Below are 20,429 nucleotides of genomic sequence, written 5' to 3' on the forward strand. Positions count from 1 at the left end.
TTTTACTTCCCGCCTGACATTTAATGTTTTTGATATCACAATTTACCTCTTTTTATATTATGTATCTGTTAACAAATAATTGTAGCTATGGTTTTTAAAAAATACTTTTTTGTCCTTTAACCTTTAGAGTTAAGTGGTTAATGTACCACCATCTTACTGTATTTGAGTAGTCTCATTTTGACTATCTACTTACTATGTTTTCATGTTACTAATTAGCATCCTTTCATTTCAGCTTGAAGACTCCTTCCAACATTTCTTATAAGGCAGCTCTAGTGGTGATGAACTTCCCCAGCTTTGGTTTGCCTGAGAAAGTCTTTTTTTCTCTTTCATTTCTGAAGACCAACTCTGCCAGATGAAGTATTCTTGGTTGGCAGTCTTTTTATTTTATCACTTTGAATACATCATCTCACTGTCTCCTGTCCTGCAAGCCTTCTGCTGAGAAATCCACTGATAGCCTTATGGGGGTTCCCTTGTATGTGAGGAATTTTTTTTCTTTTCCTGCTTTTAAAATTTCGTCTCTGTCTTTGATTTCAGACAGTTTTATTATAATGTGTCTTGGAGAAGATAGTTTGGGGTTAAAACGGGGGGGAACCGATGAGCTTTGTCATCTTGGATATCCAAATCTCTCCTCAGATTTGGGAAGTTCTCCATTTTAAATAAGCTTTCTGCCTGCTTCTCCCTCTCTTCTTCTGGGATGCCAGTAATGTGTAGATTGTTTCTTTTAATGGTGTCCCATAGCTCACATAGGCTTTCTTCACTCTTTTTCCTTTGTTCTCCTCTGACTGCGTAATTTCAAATGACCTATCATTGAGTTCACAGAATCTTTCTTCTGCTTTGCCAAGCCTGATGTTGATGTCCCAGTTGCATGTTCCATTTCATTCATTGTAATCTTCAGCTCCAGAATTTGTATGGTTAGGATTCCTATCTCTCTGTTAAACCTCTCATTTCTTTCACATATTGTTTTCCTTATTTCGCTGAGCTGTCCTTCTGTGTTTTCTTGTAGCTCACTGAGCTTCCTTCAAACAACTGTCTTGAACTTTTTTTTTTTTTTTTTTTTTGCGGTATGTGGGCCTCTCACTGTTGTGGCCTCTCCCGTTGCGGAGCACAGGCTCCGGATGCGCAGGTTCAGCGGCCATGGCTCATGGGCCCAGCCGCTCCGCGGCATGCGGGATCCTCCCGGACCGGGGCACAAACCCGTGTCCCCTGCATCGGCAGGCGGACTCTCAACCACTGCGCCACCAGGGAAGCCCCTGTCTTGAACTTTTTATCAGGCAAATCTTTGGAGTTGGTTACTGGAAAATTATTGTGTTCCTTTGGTGGTGTCATGTTTCCTCGATTTTTCAAGTTCCTTGAAGTCTTGTGTTGCTGTTTCTGCATTTGAGGAAGCAGTCACCGCCTCCATTTTTTACTGACTGGTTTTTGGAGAGAAATACGTTCCATCAGTCCTGCTAGGGATTCTGAGGCTTTTTCAGACCTTTCCTTGGATACACCTGCTTCACATGTCTTCCTTGATCCTACAAAGCCAGGCTGAGTGCTGACAGCCTCCAGTTTGCTTGCCTTACTGAGGGTGGTGCTGAATGCTCGTCTGTGTGCTTTCCCAATCCCACAGGGTCAGGCTGGCTTTCTACGTGTGCTCACTAGCTTTATGCCAGGAATCAACACTGCCACAATTGGAGGTAAGCTAAGGGAGCTGGCCATAAGGTGCAGGCATATGTGGGTGAGGCGTGAAGAATGTTGGGGTGTCTGAGGGCCAGCTGGGGAGATCTGCAAGTGAAGAGGCAGGCTTCCTGATAGAGTTTGCAAGGGGGTTAGTAGGATTTGTGTTCCTTTGATGCCATCTGAGAGCCCTGAGTGCTGCTCTCCCAGCCACTCCCCACCCCCGGTCATACAGCACACCTGAATATTCTAGATGGAGTGAGAAAGAAGTAGGTGTTTTTGGCAGCAGTCTGCGCAGCTAGAGTAGCTGGGCACTTACACGCTGTCGCTCTCCCCCATGGGACAAATCTCAGGCTAAGAAGGTCTCTCTTGGCACTGAGCTGTGCCACCTCGGGGGAGTGGTGACATGGGTAAAGTGAACCTGTCCCTCTCACCCTCTTCAATGCATCCAGTCGTGGGTATTTTTTTTTTCCAACAGCATGACTCCTGTACTTCCACAAAGGCCCTCTTGCCTGTGGGTGACAGTCTAAACTGGAGTTCTTTGACAGAACTCTTATTCTGCCATGTTGGTGACATCATGCCACGTACCCCTGGGGATGCTAGGCCTGGACAGTCTCTTCTTTGTTCTCTCTCAGCCAGGCACTGACATCTTTGTCCCCTTATCTCCTACATACATTTTAGAATCAGCTTGTCAAGTTCCTCAAACATCTTCTTCTGGATTTAGGGAGAACTAATATTTTTAGGATGTTGTCTTCCAGTCATTAACAGAATTGTTCTCTTAATTTAGGTCTTATTTTTTAACAAAGTTTTAAAATGTTTTCTATAAAAGCCTTAAGAAGTGAACTCTTGAGTAAGGTCCAGAGTGAAACAGTAGGCAGTTACTGGCTTCTGTTTACCAGTCAGAATGATGTTATTTCAGACATTTCTTAGGATTTAGGGAAATCAGTACAAGGATCAGAACACTGAGAAGTTTAACCTGTCCTCTAGGATTTTTTTTTTAAATTTTAATTAAATTTAATTAATTAATTTATTTTTGGCTGCGTTGGGTCTTGGTTGTTGCGCGCGGGCTTTCTCTAGCTGTGGCGAGCGGGGGCCACTCTCCGCTGCGGTGCGCAGGCTTCTGATTGTGGCGGCCCCTCCTGTTGCGGAGCACAGGCTCTAGGCACGCGGCCTTCAGCAGCCGCAGCATGCCGGCTCAATAGCACAAGCTCAGCAGTTGTGGCGCATGGGCTCAGTTGCTCCGCGGCATGTGGAATCCTCCAGGACCAGGGCTCGAACCCACGTCCCCTGCATTGGCAGGTGGATTCTTAACCACTGTGCCACTAGGGAAGCCCCCTCTAGGATGTTTTTATGTACATATGCAGTATTTGTAAGGAAAAATATTGTAAAGAAAAGAGTAACCGCTAATGGATACTCACCCCAGCCTTAATGTAAATGGGAGAAAATACCCAACCAAGAACACAGAGCATAAATGGAGCCTGAAACCAAGAAAAGAAGAGCAATTAAATCAGGGTCCCACCTAGGCTAAGCTCTTAAATGAGATGCAAGCTCAGTTGCTGTTTTGAGCCCAATAAATGTCATAATTACTGGGGACCTTGCAAATAACAGCCCAAGCATAAGCCTTCCAGTACAACAAACTTAACTTATAGGCACTTGATCTTTGCCTATAAAGGGGTGCATTCTTAATTTAGGGGGGGTTAACTGAGCCAATTTTCAAGATATTTATTAAAATTTATTGTTTGCCTACTTCCAGATAGAAACGAAGGTGGCTTATAATTAAACAAAAAAGATAGTAAAAGAAAAAATCAGAAACCATTCAGAGAAATAATAGAGAAACTACACCAAAATTTACACAAGCTATTGAAATTAAGTAATGCATTTGTCTCTGGCTTTCTTTACAAAGAAGGGGTAAGTTGAATATATGAAGTAGATGTGAACGAATTCTGAGAACTAAATGGTGGTACAGACCAGGGTGCCTTATCAGGTCTGGAATTAACTTTGTTAGAAGTATTGTTTATTTCTGTAGTCTACCAGAGGAAAAGATGAGACCCAGAAAGTAGGGAGCTTTCTGATTTATCAAAAAAAAAAAAAAAAAAGGGCCAGGTGATTTATATAGAGATAGGTTAATTAACCCAAGACACATAAATTCACTTATATTAATTTAGGTGAACAAATTCTATGTCTTATAACAAATATATTCCACAGATTAGATAAATAATCCATTTTATAAGTTTTATAGTTGAAACCTGGTATTCATAGGCGATCAGTTAGGAGTTTTGTAGTAACCAGCTGAATATCTCAAAGAACCCAGCTGAACCTATTCTCAGTATACAGTTGACCCGTGAACAATGTGGGGGTTAGGGGTGCCAACTCCCAGGTAGTCAAGCTAAATCTGTCTCAAAAACAAAGGAATTGATAAATGACTCATCCAAGGGCAGGAAGCTGAAACAATCTGGATAGAATCAGGACTCAAACCCTAGTTCTTTTGATTCCACATATTGTGATCTCTAATTGAACACAAACTTTTCCCCACACTTAGTCAATTTAAAGATCTGTGAAATGAAAATAAAAGTACTATATTTATTGAAAAAAATCTGCGTGTAACCGGATGTGCATGGTTTAAATGCATGTTTTTCAAGGGTCAACTGCATACTGCAAATGTGTACATACCGATAAATACACACACATATATACAAATATATCTGTATGTCTATGTACACACACACATATACGTGCATGCATGTATGTATATGTTTATGTACATATGTATTTAAGTGTTAATATGATCTTTTCCCTACCTGACTAGTCTCCTAACTGTATTCCTATGGTCCTTGGAATGTAAACATTCTCTATCTCTTCATTACTTTACTAAGAGGAATGAAAACTAGCACAATCTTGTTGAGAAATCATAGACCTGGTCCCCTTCTTCCACGACTTCTCAAGGAGTCTTTAATATTTACTCAGGGTTGAAAGCAAGCTTTTATGTTTCATTTGGACAATGATAAAGGTGGAGGTTAGCTGCTACAGAAGGCACTACTTACATTCCACTCGAAGGCCCCAACAGCAATCCCTGAAGACACCCCCTTTCCAGCCAGGCCCATAAAGTGCCCAGTGCCAATATCCGAGGCAAAAAGAAAAGCACCTATCTGAAAATCAAAAGACAATTACAGATCAGAACTTTTAGTCCAACTTCAAAAACTAATTCTCACAAATATAAACCCAACCTGAGTTTTATCAATACATTTCCTCAAAAGGGATTATACCCTGGGCAGAATTCCCATTCATATTTTTTCTATACAAACCCTAACCATAAATTAGAAGCCAAGTAAAAAGGGATGAAGGGAAAAAAGTATTACTGCATTCTTATGTTGCCACCCTCCACACGCTCCACTGACTTATTTGCAACTGCAGAAATATTAGCAGGAGTGTAATTTCATCACTGTTTGAAGTAATTTAAAAATATTAACAATCTAACTGATTATAAGAGAATGGTTAAAATACTAAGGTACATGAATATGATGAAATACAATGTAGCATACAGAAAGAATAAAGGAACTCTATTAAATGATAAAAAATAATGTAAACAATATTGATAATATAATCTCATTAAAATTTTGTGTGGGCATATTACACTTATGCACATGTATGTTTATATATAGATGGGAGTGATTCTGGTAGTATATATATAAAAATACTTCTGGGGACTGGAATCATGGTTATAGAAATAGAATGGTAAGAAAATTTCAAGTTCCATACTTGGATTGTAACTTTTTTTTTTTTTTTTACAACCAGCATATGTTACTTTCAAAATAAAAAATCCCAGAGGCATTTAAAATGAACAAAATCCCTCCTAAACCAATTTTAATTGAGTAGAGATAGCCACTCCATTCCAAATCCAAATCCAAATACTGTGCTATATTTGACACAAGATACACTTAAAACCAAATTATTAAGAGAGACTAAAAATAACAAAGCCTTTTAGATAAAAACAAACAAAAAACACAGCATTGACGATATTAACATAAGATAAAGTAGGATTCAATACCAAAAGCATTAAATATGACAGAGGTTCTTTTGTTTTGTTTTTAAACCATGAAACATAAAATGCACTAGTAAGACATAACTGGGAACATACAGGCACCCAAACACTGTAGCACCAACAAATATAAGGCAAAAAAAATCTTGGAAGAGGCACGTAATAATTACTCAAGCAGTTATTTTTACTATTAGGAATGTTTGCTACCTTTATCATAATAATGAAAAACTATACACAATCTAAATTGCCCAATAATATGTTACATAAATGGTGGAATGTCCATATGATATAACACTATACAACTGTGTATAAATATAAAATATCTCTATCTACCTACCTATGTTTATATAGACCTAGGAAGACATTAGTACATTAAATGTACCTTCATTAATTCAGTAACTATTAATAAATGTCCACTGCCAACTATGTGTCAGTGTTGTACATACTAGGAATACATCAGTGAGTAAAACAGACAAATCCCTGCCCTCATGAAGCTAACATTCTCTTAGGAAGAAGAGGATGAACAAGATAAATTAGGGGATTATTTTATAGCACAATAGACAGTGATAAATAGTAAAGTCCTACAGAGAAGAAGAAAGGTTAGAAAACAGACAGGCACGGAAGCAACCTAAATCTCCATCAACAGACGAATGGATAAAAAAGGTGTGGTACATATATATAATGGAATGTTACTCAGCCATAAAAAGAAACAAAATTGGGCCATTTGTAGAGACGTGGATGGACCTAGAGACTGTCATACAGAGTGAAGTCATAAAGAGAAAAACAAAATATCATATATTAACACATAAATGTGGAATCTGGAAAAATGGTACAGATGAACCGGTTTGCAAGGCAGAAATAGAGACACAGATGTAGAGAACAAATGTACGGGCACCAAGGGGGGAAAGGGGGGGTGGGATGAACTGGGAGATTGGGATTGACAAATATACACTAATATGTATAAAATAGATAACTAATGAGAACCTGCTGTATAGCACAGGGAACTCTACTTCACCTCGCTGTACAGTAGATACTAACACAACATTGTAAAACAACTATACCCCAATTGAAAAAAAAAAAAAGAAAGAAGGCAAGCAGGAAGTGCTGTGCAGTACAGTGGGCAGGGCCAACTTTCTCTGAGGAGGTGTGAGGGGCAAGCCAAGGGTACCTGTGAGAGCAGAGAGCCTCCAGGCAGAGGAAGCAGCAGGGGCAATGGCACTGAGGCAGAAGCACGGCTAAATTGTTCAAGGTCACAGAGGTAAGGAGGTGCAGATCATCTGTGGCCTAACACAGGCTGGGCCTTCATTCTGGGTGACATGAGAGCCCCCAGAGGGTTTTAAGCAGTCAGGTGACATGGTCTGACCCTTCAGCTGCTTTGTTGAGGTTGGACGTGGAGGAGCACAAGTGGAAGGAGGGCACCGAGGCTACTACAATCAATCCAGGTGAGGGTGACGGCAGCATGGGCCTGGAGGCACTGATGCGAAGGGGTTGGATCTCAAATCTGTTTTTTAAATCGAGTCCCAGGACTTCGTGATGGATTGGAAGTTGGGGTGAGAGAGAATAGAGTCTAACACTACTCCACGGGTGTCAACCTGAGCAACTAGAAGGATGGAGTTGCCGTTCAGGGACAGGGAAGACGGCAGGAGTAGAAGATGTGCAGAATGCATGTTCCATGTGCAAGACCTGACAGACCTTTCTAGTCAGGTGTCAAACGGGCATCGGGATGCACAAGACTGGAGTTGAGGGAGAGAGCTGGGACTTGCTACCATTCTAGCAAGTTGTCTTTAATGCCATGTCGCCAGGCGTGTGAGTGTAACTGGAAAGGAGACACCAGGGTCTGGCCCTGGGGAGGTCCAGCATTCAGCAGCCAGGGAGATGGGAAAGAACCAGCCAGGGGGACCTCGAACGAGTGGCTGGTGAAGCAGCAGGAATGGAGGAGAGCCAGGCGGCAACGTGGGGTGGGAGGGAGGACTGAATTTCAGTTTCACCACCGCCAAGCTAGGTAAGAGGAGGCCTGAGCACCGACCACATGAATAAGCCACATGGAGGGCCCAGACAAGAGCAATTCATACCCATCGGATATCTGCTGACTGAATAAAAGTATAAAAGAAAGAAAGTTGAAGTGGCAAAATTACTTTTATTTCCATTTTCTTTATCAATACCATAATACAGTTTGTTCACTAAGCAATAATTCTAATAGCGTAAAAAGAAGTCACATCCAGGATTGGTTCAAGATGGAGGAGTAGAAGGACTTGCGCTCACTCCCTCTTGCAAGAGCACTGGAATCACAAGTAACTGCTAAACGATCATCGACAGGAAGACACGGGAACTCACCAAAAAAGATACCCCACGTCCAAAGACAAAGGAGAAGCTGCAATGAGGCCGTAGGAGGGGTGCAATCATGATAAAATCAAATCCCATAACCGCTGGGTGGGTGACTCACAAACTGGAGAACAATTATACCATAGAAGCCCGCCCACTGGAGTGAAGGTTCTGAGCCCCACGTCAGGCTTCCCAACCTAGGGGTCTGGCAACGGGAAGAGGAATTCCCAGAGAATCAGACTTTGAAGTCTAGCAGGATTTGATTGCAGAACTTTGACAGGACTGAGGGAAACAGAGACTCCACTCTTGGAGGACACACACAAAGTAGTGTGCGCATCAGGACCCAGGGGGAAGGAGCTGTGACCCCACAGGAGACTGAACCAGACCTACCTGCTAGTGTTGGAGGGTCTCCTGCAGAGGCGGGGGATGGCTGTGGCTCACCGTGGGGACAAGGACACTGGCAGCAGAAGTTCTGGGAAGTCCTCCTTGGCATGAGCCCTCTTGGAGTCCGCCATTGGCCCCACCAAAGAGCCTGTAGCCTCCAGTGCTGGGTTGCCACAGGCCAAACAACCACCAGGGAGGGAACTCAGCCCCACCCATCAGCAGACAAGCAGATTAAAGTTTTACTGAGCTCTGCCCACCAGAGCAACACCCAGCTCTACCCACCACCAGTCCCTCCCATCAGGAAGCTTGCACAAGCCTCTTAGATAACCTCATCCACCAGAGGGCAGACAGCAGAAGCAAGATGAACTAAAATCCTGTAGCCTGTGGAACAAAAAACACATTCACAGAAAGATAGACAAAATGAAATGGCAGGGGATGATGTACCAGATGAAGGAACAAGATAAAACCCCAGAAAAACAATTAAGTGAAGTGGAGATAGGCAACCTTCCAGAAAAATAATTCAGAATAATGATAGTAAAGATGATCCAGGACCTCGGAAAAATAATGGAGGCAAAGATCGAGAAGATGCAAGAAATGTTTAACAAAGACCTAGAAGAGGGTTTCCCTGGTGGTGCAGTGGATAAGAATCTGCCTGCCAATGCAGGGGAAACAGGTTCAGTCCCTGGTCTGGGAAGATCCCACGTGCCGCGGAACAACTAACCCTGTGTGCCACAACTACTGAGCCTGTGCTCTAGAGCCCGCGAGCCACAACTACTGAAGCCCGCGTGCCTAGAGCGCATGCTCTGCAACAAGAGAAGCCACCATGATGAGAAGCCCGAGCACTGCGATGAAGAGTAGCCTCCGTTTGCTGCAACTAGAGAAAGCCCATGTGCAGCAACAAAGACCCAACGTAGCCATAAATAAATAAAAAAATTTTTTTAAATTAAAAAAACAATTCAAAGACCTAGAAGAATTAAAGAACAAACAACTAGAAGAATGAAAGAACAAACAAACAGAGATGAACAATATAATAAATGAAATGAAAAATACACTAGAAGGAATCAATAGCAGAATAACTGAGGCAGAAGAATGGATAAGTGACCTGGAAGACAGAATGGTGGAATTCACTACTGCAAAACATAATAAAGAAAAAAGAAAGAAAAGAAATGAAGACAGCTTAAGAGACCTCTGGGACAACATTAAATGCAATAACATTTGCATTAGAGGGGTCCCAGAAGGAGAAGAGAGAGAGAAAGGACCTGAGAAAATATTTGAAGAGATTATAGTCAAAAACGTCCCTAACATGGGAAAGGAAATAGCCACCCAAGTCCAGAAAGTGCAGAGAGTCCCAGGCAGGATAAACCCAAGGAGAAACACACCAAGACACATAGTAATCAAATTGTCAAGAATTAAAGACAAAGAAAAATTATTAAAAGCAACAAGGGAAAAACAACAAATTACATACAAGGGAACTCCCATAAGGTTAACAGCTGATTTCTCAGCAGAAACTCTACAAGTCAGAAGGGAGTGGCATGATATATTTAAAGTGATGAAAGGGAAGAAACTACAACCAAGATTACTCTACCTGGCAAGGATCTCATTCAGATTTGACGGAGAAATCAAGAGCTTTACAGACAAGCAAAAGCTAAGAGAATTCAGCACCACCAAACCAGCTCTACAACAAATGCTAAAAGAGCTTCTCTAAGTGGGAAACAAAAGAGAAGAAAAGGACCTACAAAAACAAACCCCAAACAATTAAGAAAATGGCAGTAGGAACATATATATTGATAATTACCTTAAATGTGAATGGATTAAATGTTCCAACCAAAAGACACAGGCTTGCTGAATGGATACAAAAACAAGACCCATATATATGCTGTCTACAAGAGACCCACTTCAGACCCAGGGACACATACAGACTGTAAGTGAGGGGATGGAAAAAGATATTCCATGCAAATGGAAATCAAAAGAAAGCTGGAGTAGCAATACTCATATCAGATAAAATAGACTTTAAAATAAAGAATGTTACAAGAGACAAGGAAGGAAATTACATAATGATCAAGGGATCAATCCAAGAAGATGATATAACAATTATAAATATATATGCTCCCAACATAGGAGCACCTCAATACATAAGGCAAATGCAAATGCTAACAGCTATCAAAGAGGAAATTGACAGTAACACAATAATAGTGGGGGACTTTAACACCTCACTTACACCAATGGACAGATCATCCAGACAGAAAATTAATAAGGAAACACAAGCTTTAAATGACACAATAGACCAGATAGATTTAATTGATATTTATAGGACATTCCATCCCCAAACAGCAGATTACACTTTCTTCTCAAGTGCACATGGAACATTCTCCAGGATAGATCACATCTTGGGTCACAAATCAAGCCTCAGTAAACTTAAGAAAACTGAAGTCATATCAAGCATCTTTTCTGACCACAACGCTATGAGATTAGAAATCAATTACAGGGAAAAAAACATAAAAAACACAAACACATGGAGGCTAAACAATACGTTACTAAATAAGCAAGAGATCACTGAAGAAATCAAAGAGGAAATCAAAAAATACCTAGAGACAAATGACAACGAAAACACGACAATCCAAAACCTATGGAATGCAGCAAAAGCAGTTCTAAGAGGGAAGTTTATATCAAATACAATCCTACCTCAAGAAACAAGGAAAATCTCAAATAAACAATCTAACCTTACACCTAAAGGAACTAGAGAAAGAAAAACAAACAAAACCCAAAGATAGTAGAAGGAAAGAAATCATAAAGATCAGAGCAGAAATAAATGAAATAGAAACAAAGAAAACAACAGCAAAGATCAATAAAACTACAAGCTGGTTCTTTGAGAAGATAAACAAAATTGATAAACCTTTAGCAGGACTCATCAAGAAAAAGAGGGAGAGGACTCAAATCAATAAAATTAGAAATGAAAAAGGAGAAGTTACAATGGACATTGCAGAAATACAAAGCATCATAAGAGACTATGACAAGCAACTCTATGCCAATAAAATGGACAACCTGGAAGAAATGGACAAATTCTTAGAAAGGTATAACCTTCCAAGACTGAACCAGGATGACATAGAAAATATGAACAGACCAATCACAAGAAATGAAATTGAAACTATGATTAAAAATCTTCCAATAAACAAAAGTCCAGGACCAGATGGCTTCACAGGTGAATTCTATCAAACATTTAGAGAAGAGCTAACACCCATCCTTCTCAAACTCTTCCAAAAAATTGCAGAAGAAGGAACACTCCCAAACTCATTCTACAAGGCCACGATCACCCTGATACCAAAACCAGACAGAGATACTACAAAGAAAAAGAAAATTACAGACCAATATCACTGATGAATATAGACGTAAAAATCCTCAACAAAATACTAGCAAACAGAATCCAACAACACATTAAAAGGATCATACACCATGATCAAGTAGGATTTATCTCAGGGATGCAAGGATTCTTCAATATATGCAAATCAATCAATGTGATACACCATATTAACAAACTGAAGAATAAAAACCATATGATCATTCTCAATAGATGCAGAAAAAGCTTTTGACAAAATTCAACACTGATTTATGATAAAACCTCTCCAAAATGTGGGTACAGAGGGAACCTACCTCAACATAATAAAGGTCATATACGACAAACCCACAGCAAACATCATTCTCAATGGTGAAAAACTGAAAGCATTTCCTCTAAGATCAGGAACAAGACAAGGATGTCCACTCTCACCACTATTATTCAAAATAGTTTTGGAAGTCCTAGCCATGGCAATCAGAGAAGAAAAAGAAATAAAAGGAATCCAAATTGGAAAAGAAGAAATAAAACTGTCACTGTTTGCTGATGACATGATATTATACATAGAAAATCCTAAAGATGCCACTAGAAATCTACTAGAGCTAATCGATGAATCTGGTAAAGTTGCAGGACACAAAATTAATGCATTCCTATACACAACGAAGAAAGCTCAGAAAGAGAAATTAAGGAAACAATCCCATTCACCATTGCAACAAAAAGAATAAAATACCTAGGAATAAACCTACCTAAGGAGGTAAAAGACCTGTACTCAGAAAACTATAAGTCACTGATGAAAGAAATTAAAGATGACACAAGCAGATGGAGAGATATACCATGTTTGTAGATTGGAAGAATCAATACTGTGAAAATGACTATACTACCCAAAGCAGTCTACAGATTCAATGCAATCCCTATCAAATTACCAACGGCATTTTTTACAAAACTAGAACAAAAAAATCTTAAAATTTGTATGGAGACACAAAAGACCCTGAATAGCCAAAGCAATCTTGAGGGGAAAAAATGGAGCTGGAGGAATCAGACTCTCTGACTTCAGACTATACTACAAAGCTACAGTAATCAAGACAATATGGTACCAGCACAAAAACAGAAATATAGATCAATGGAACAGGATAGAAAGCCCAGAGATAAACCCATGCACCTATGGTCAACTAATCTATGACAAAGGAGGCAAGGATATACAATGGAGAAAAGAAAAGTCTCTTCAATAAGTGGTGCTGGGAAAACTGGACAGCTACATGTAAAAGAATGAAATTAGAACACTAACACCATGCACAAAAATAAACTCAAAATGGATTAAAGACCTAAAAGTAAGACCGGACACTATAAAACAGAGGAAAACATAGGAAGAACACTCTTTGACATAAATCACAGCAAGATCTTTTTTGACCCACCTCCTAGAGTAATGGAAATAAAAACAAAAATAAGCTAATGGGACCTAATGAAACTTAAAAGCTTTTGCACAGCAAAGGAAACTATAAACAAGACAAAAAGACAACTCTCAGAATGGGAGAAAATATTTGCAAATGAATCAACAAAAGATTAATCTCCAAAATATATAAACAGCTCATGCAACTCAATATTAAAGCAAAACAACCCAATCAAAAAATGGGCAGAAGACCTAAATAGACATTTCTCCAAAGAAGACATACAGATGGCCAAGAGGCAAATGAAAAGCTGCTTAACATCACTAATTATTAGAGAAGTGCAAATCAAAACTACAATGAGATATCACCTCACACTGGTTAGAATGGGCATCATCAGAAAATCTACGAACAACAAATTCTGGAGAGCGTGTGGAGAAAAGGAAACCCTCTTGCATTGTTGGTGGGAATGTAAATTGATACAGCCACTATGGAGAACAGTATGAAGGTTCCTTAAAAAAACTAAAAATAGAATTACCATATGACCCAGCAATCCCACTACTGGGCATATACCCAGAGAAAACCATAATTCAAAAAGACACATGCACCCCAATGTTCATTGCAGCACTATTTACAGTAGCCAGGTCATGGAAGCAACCTAAATGCCCATCGACAGATGACTGGATAAAGAAGATGTGGTACATATATACAATGGAACTCAGCCATAAAAAGGGTCATTTGTAGAGACGTGGATGGACCTAGAGACTGTCATACAGAGTGAAGTAAGTCAGAAAGAGAAAAACAAATATTGTATATTAACGCATATATGTGGAATCTAGAAAAATGGTACAGATGAACTGGTTTGCAAGGCAGAAATAGAGACACAGATGTAGAGAACAAACGTATGGACACCAAGGAGGGAGAGCGGGGGAAGGGTGGTGGTGGTGGGATGAATTGGGAGATTGGGATTGACATATTATACACCAACATGTATAAAATAGATAAATAAGAACCTGCTGAATAAAAATAAATAAATAAATAAAACCAAAAAACCAAAAAAAAGAAGTCACATCCGACTCCCACTCTACACTGTGTGCTTCCAGAGGGCAGGACTCACTATGTTCTATCTGTGTCCCAGAATCTAGAGCAATACCTTGTACTACCAGGCACCTAGTAATGGTTACTGAACTACACTGAGCTGAATGGAAGAGTTAAGGGAAGTACTAATGAAATGACTTTCCTGATTTAGCAACTTCAAATTATTTGGGGGTAAAAGACATTCAAATTAAAGTAATAAATGAATCCACACGCAGCCCCCAAACTGGACTGCACATGCAAGGCACACTCACCTGCCACCATGCTAGATTTCAGCCAGCCAGGAAGAAGTCTTCTACTGTCCCACGACTGCTTGACAATACAGCCTTAAAAAAACGGGTGGTGTTGGGGGGGAATCCAAGAAACCAAACTGCTTCAAAGACACAGGTCTCACAAACAGATGACCTTCACTTATGGGTAAATGTCCTTTGCAGAGATCCCATTTCCCCTTCATTCTTTTTAGGAACAGAGGTCTCTACCTGCTGAGTTAGAGGAGGGCCCACGGTCTCTCCCAGCTATGAGATCACATGGGCCTGTCCATTTCTCTACACTAGTGTAAAAATAATATTGCTTTATTTTTTCCCCAAATAGTTAACCAGTGCATGGCTCCCAGCAGAGACTTGGAGATGAGTGGTTCAGCGAATATATCAATTGACTGGGAATGGCAAAGCTGAACACCAGCCTAGCTTTTTCCAGGAGAGCAGTCACGTTGCCAAGACTATGATGTCCTCCCAACGCACCCAAGGGCTCTCTCCTCAGGTCCCCAGCTCTGATTCCCAGACTCCAGTACGGTCAAAAGATATTCCTGGGGATTTCCTGGATTGCCTAGGACTAGCAGGACCCACGGATGACCACTGGTTGACAAAAAAGTGTTTCTGTGGGAGAAGTGAACTTATTACCACCATCTGGGGTATCTGCCTTTTAATGGAGTCCTTTCACATCATAAACCTTTAAACCAAAGAACAACTCTAAATCAGACACATTAAGTTAGTCTCATTTCATCCATTAACTAAATATTTATCAAGAGCCCATTATGTTCAGAGCTGATCTTTCTTAAGGAAGGTATCAGCGGTATGTAGGGAGAGGTGCATTAAAACTTTTAAAAGGAATTTACAAAATGTTCTAAGATGAATAAAATCACTCTGTCTTCCCATTAAAGAAAGAACCAGACAGGAAGAGAGGAGGTCCTGGGAAGAGGGTGGTTATGCACATGTCCCTGCTTCCTCCTTCCTCCCTGCTCTTTCTGGAATAATCCACCAACCACAGCAGCCAGGCTGCTGGGGCAGAAGGTGCATCCACCACTTTCTCAAAGATCTTGGGGCTGAGACTGATAACAGAGAAGACAAACAAACAAAAGTGTAAGGTTTTTTCCCCTTTAACATCCTGCAGGAGCCAAGGCACCAGCAACAAAGAACAAGATTTCCTTGTGGGGGCTCAGCGGTCAGAAGCTGATGAAGGATTTCAGGAGTCCCATCTGTGCAAACGTGGGCAATTCTGTTCAGTGAGAAAAGGGTGGTTTGCTTAAGAAACAAAAGAAAATAAAGCTAGACTCCTTTATCACATTATATGCAAAAGGAAATCCCAGATGTTCTGGACATTTAAATTTCTTTTTAGCTTGCAGGATCTTAGTTCCCTGACCAGGGATTGAACCGGGGCCCTCAGCAGTGAAAGCGCGGAGTCCTAACCACTGGACTATGAGGGAATTCCCTAAATATATTTTAAAACCTATAAAATATTAGAAAAAATTTTAGAATAGTATTTGTACAATGTTGGAGTGGGTAAAAACTTTCCTAAGCAAGCCAGGAAATCTAGATGCAAAGGAAAAGAGAGACAGTAGACTTCTTCAAAGTGAAAACAAATCAGATGACAGAGAGACAACAGTAACAGAGTCTAGACCAGTGGTTCTCGACCAGGGGTGATTTTTGCCCCACTCCTCCAAGGGACATGTGGCAATGTCTGGAGGCAGTTTTGGCTGTGAAGGGGCAGGGCTTGGGGATACTTCTAAGCATCCTATAATACACAGGACAGACCTCCCACAACAAGGAATTATCTGGTCCCAAATGTCAGTAGTGCTGAGGTTGAGAACAACTGCTCTAGAAAATGAGAGTTTAGGAAAAACATATTGGCAACTCAAATGACAGACAAGGTGATAAAAGCAAAGTCGAACAACTCAATTCATAAATGGGCACATAAACTGGCTATTCAACAGAAGAGGAAGATCAAAGGACAGCAGGCTCACAAGAATATGGTCAATCTCATAGTAGGCTGAGTCTGGAAAGCGCAAATCAAAGCTGCAGTAACATACCACTACTCACTCATCACCCTGGGACCCCCCCCCCCCACAAAAATTAAATTAGTAGTAACAAACCAGGCTGGTGAAGGCCTGGGGAAAGAATGTGCTCATATGCTGCTTGTGAGAAATGTAAATCTCAACAAGCTTTGGGGATTGCCATTTAGTGATATCTGCTAAAATTTCAAGTAAACACACCCTTCCAACCCAGAAATTCCAATTTCGGGAATCCATGCTACACAGCTTAAAAGCACCAACACATTAAAAACAACAGCAGCAACAAAGACCCAATGCAGCCAAAAATAAACAAACAAATAAATAAATATATTTTAAAAAATCTTATTAAAAAACAACAACCTGGCAGCAATCTAAGTGTCAGTGAGTAGGGAAGAGCTGAATCACACAGGTGTTTGACTATTGTGTATCTAATAAAAACATGAGCTAGGACTTCCCTGGTGGTGCAGTGGTTAAGAATCCGTCTGCCAATGCAGGGGACATGGGTTTGAGACCCGGTCCAGGAAGATTCCACATGCTGCGAGCAACTAAGCCCGTGCACCACAACTACTGACCCTGAGCTCCAGAGCCCGCAAGCCACAACTACTGAGCCTGTGTGCCACAACTACTGAAGCCCACATGCCTAGAGCCTGTGTTCTGCAACGAGAAGCCACTGAAATGAGAAGCCTGTGCACTGCAACAAAGAGTAGCCCCTGCTCGCCACAACTAGAAAAAAGCCCAGGTGCAGCAATGAGGACCCAATGCAGCCAAAAATAAACAAATAAATAAATAAATTTATTTATTTAAAACAAAAAACCATGAGCTAGATCTCTATCTATAGACCTGAAGGACTCCACATCATGTAGTAACGGAAAAACGCAAACTGCAGGGTAATGTGTATCATACGATCACATTTTTTGTAAAGACAAAAACGCAAAACCTTTACCTATGTGTCTGTGTAAGCACTGGGAAGGGAGGAGGGACACACAGGCCCTGGGTACCTCAGAGGGATGGGAATGGCTGAGGGAGGAACCATAACTCCTCTAGACAGTTATGCATCTCCTCAGTTCTTACAGTGAGCACGTGACTAAAAACAATATACGAGTTTTAAAAAGGACCAAAGGAAAAATAACAATACAAAGAAGGAAAAAGATCAAAGCATTCTGGATAACAGCACATGTTTTATGGCTCCTAGAAGAACAGAAGGAACAGTAGGTTTCCTTTGGAAGCGGCCGGATGGCTTACGGGTCCTCAGACCTTGGCCACACCTAGGCTCCAACTAGACCCGGAAGAAGGTTGGGTGGGGGCTTCCTAATTCAGTGAGAGCAGCTGGGGGAAGGATCCCAAAGTGCCCACTACTCAGAGCCCGGCCTGGGCCACCTAGAAGGATGTTTCTCATAACTGAGACCAATTTGAAAAAAATTGTTTGTTTGAATGATCTGGATAAATATCAATACCTCCGACTTCTTTTCAGTTGGGAGAGATACGAAATTCTCTTAAGAGGATGGAGACCATATTCTCATTACTCTATCTGCCCACTCACAGCATGGTAAGCACTCAAAAGACTGTCCAGTGATCTTGCTTTGAAGGACCAGATTCTGCACAGTAAGATCCTGCTTGTGACCTGGTGAAGCGCCCCGAAGTAAAGGTCACATGGGCATGAAAGCCTCAGCTGGGTGGGGGCAGCCCGCAATGAACTCTCCCACTAGCTAGCGAATGGTGGCGCTGTCACCAGATACTCCTGCTTATGAAGCAGGCCGAGGAGAGGCTTCTGATGGTTAACAGCTTAGCCGAGGGGCGATACCATGACACAGGCCAAAGTCTTTCTACCTGCCCTCGGACTTTTCACTGCCTGGCCCTGGGGAGTATAGTTACGAGACACCTTTGTGAGTGCCTACAGGTTAAGTGCTAGCGGGCAGATGGTAGTAAAGGAGATCCAGTCGCCACCCTACTAAGAGAACCTTATACTAGAGTAGAATATATAAGCGCCCAATTCAAATTCAAAGTGAACACTTAGGGCCCTAAATTGCATGTGACCTTTGAGGTCTTGTTTGCTGGGCAGTGGTTACGCTCATGCGTCAGATCAGGCAGCTCTAGGTTCGAATCTGCACTCCATCATTCCCTTGTGGTTACTTGACCTCTCTGAACCTGTTTCCTCATCTGTAATCCACAGCCTGGTTGTGAGAATGTGACACACTTAAAGCACTCAGCACAGACCAGGCACTTTAGCGCCTAAGGATGGGTAATTGTCACTATTGCCACCACCATCACGACGATCGATCAGAACGACCCCATATTACACACGGCTTGGGTTCCAGGCGGTGGGCACCTGGCTTGTTTATTTGTGGGGTGGGGAGGGAAGATGGGCTTGGATGCGCCCTTACTCTCGGTAGGGAACAGGTGGCGCAGGGAGGGTGGAGAGGTCCCGGCTGAGGGCTGTGCAGGGGCGGGAACGAGAGGGATGTGAGGTGGGGATCAGGTGACAGGCAGGTGAGGATCGAACCCATCTCGTGTCCAGGCCTACCCCCCCAGCCCCCGGGCCCCACGTACCCATAGCGCGATGCCCAGGACCAACACCGTACAAAACTATCACCAGGGGCTTCCCTGGTGGCGCAGTGGTTGGGAGTCCGCCTGCCGATGCAGGGGACGCGGGTTCGTGCCCCCGTCCGGGAAGATCCCACGTGCCGCGGAGCGGCTGGGCCCGTGAGCCATGGCCGCTGGGCCTGCGCGTCCGGAGCCTGTGCTCTGCAGCGGGAGAGGCCACAACAGTGAGAGGCCCGCGTACCGCAAAAAAAAAAACAAAAAAAAACTATCACCAGGACGTCCAGGGCACTACAGGCGGTGAAGACATGCGCAGCCCAGGCGAAGCCATACCACGGAATGCCCATGGGGGCGCGCCCGGGCGGGCGAGCGCCGCGGGCTTCCGGCAAGCGGCAATGGCTTCCGTGGGGCTCCAGGGGCGCGGCCGCGGGGAACCCTGGGAACAGCCCCGGGGCAGCCTGGGAGCTCCGGGCAGGCCTCGCGCGGCCCAGTTCCCGCCTTCGGGGTTCCGCTGCACGAAGGCCGACGCCATCACCGCCAGTCCCGGCACAACGCCGTCCTTTTGGCGGTCGGAATCGCTTCGCCCTGGACGGAGAGCTGGTCGCGGCGTGGGTCTGGGTCGAGGCTACCGGGGCAGCATCAGTACCCGTGTCTTTACGAACGAACCACATGAAACCTGAGGCGGCAGAAACCAGCAATACCCCTCCTGTCTTTGTCATTTCGAAATTTTGTGCATTGTGGGTTTAGGGCATTGATTTGGATTTAGTAAACGATTGCATTCGAATATTATTTATCCCGAGTCCTGAGTTTCCTTGGTGCCCTCTCCCCTTAAATTTTGCGCCAAGGAAAGTGCCTCGCTTGCCTCACCCTAATCATGGCCCTGGTTGGACCAACTGGTTACAGAGGCTCCTCAGTTTTCTGCACTTTGATCTTTCATAGGTGATGTGTGAAGTTTCAGTCTGGGCCAAGCCTTACTCTCCTTGGTGTGCTTCTCTGCTGAGCTGTTAGAAATCTTGGTCAATAATACTAGTAACAATAATAATAGATAACAGTTATATAGCTCTTGCTAGGTGCCAGACCTACTTTTTTTTTTTTTTTTAACTTTCCGAACTTGTTTTTTGATATAGCTGAATTTCACAACAGTGTCATAAAATACTATAAACAGAGCCTTCAGATAAACAAACAAAAACTAATCTAAATATATTAACCAGGGACTTCTCTGGTGGTCCAGTGGTTAAGAATCCGCCTTCCAATGCAGGGGACGCAGGTTTGATCCCTGGTCAGGGAACTAAGATCCCACATGCCACAGGGCAACTAAGCCTGCGCGCCTCAACTACTGAGCCTGTGTGCCTCAACTAGAGAGCCTGCGTGAGGCAAACTACAGAGCCCACACACTTTGGA

General features: G+C 42.4%; 1 protein-coding gene across 1 annotated transcript in view; it reads right to left on the minus strand.

Moving 5' to 3' along the window:
- Positions 1-19,747, minus strand: part of LOC116765016 (sodium/glucose cotransporter 1-like) — a 62,624-nt gene extending 42,877 nt beyond the window's left edge. Inside the window, 4 exon segments of the mRNA XM_032654055.1 lie at positions 3,075-3,134; positions 4,698-4,802; positions 14,458-14,529; positions 19,304-19,747. Of these exon segments, the coding sequence (XP_032509946.1) occupies positions 3,075-3,134; positions 4,698-4,802; positions 14,458-14,529; positions 19,304-19,747 (681 nt within the window).
- Positions 19,748-20,429: the final 682 nt, after the last annotated feature.

The sequence above is a fragment of the Phocoena sinus genome, chromosome 14 (assembly GCF_008692025.1).
Source record: "Phocoena sinus isolate mPhoSin1 chromosome 14, mPhoSin1.pri, whole genome shotgun sequence".
Taxonomy (NCBI): domain Eukaryota; kingdom Metazoa; phylum Chordata; class Mammalia; order Artiodactyla; family Phocoenidae; genus Phocoena; species Phocoena sinus.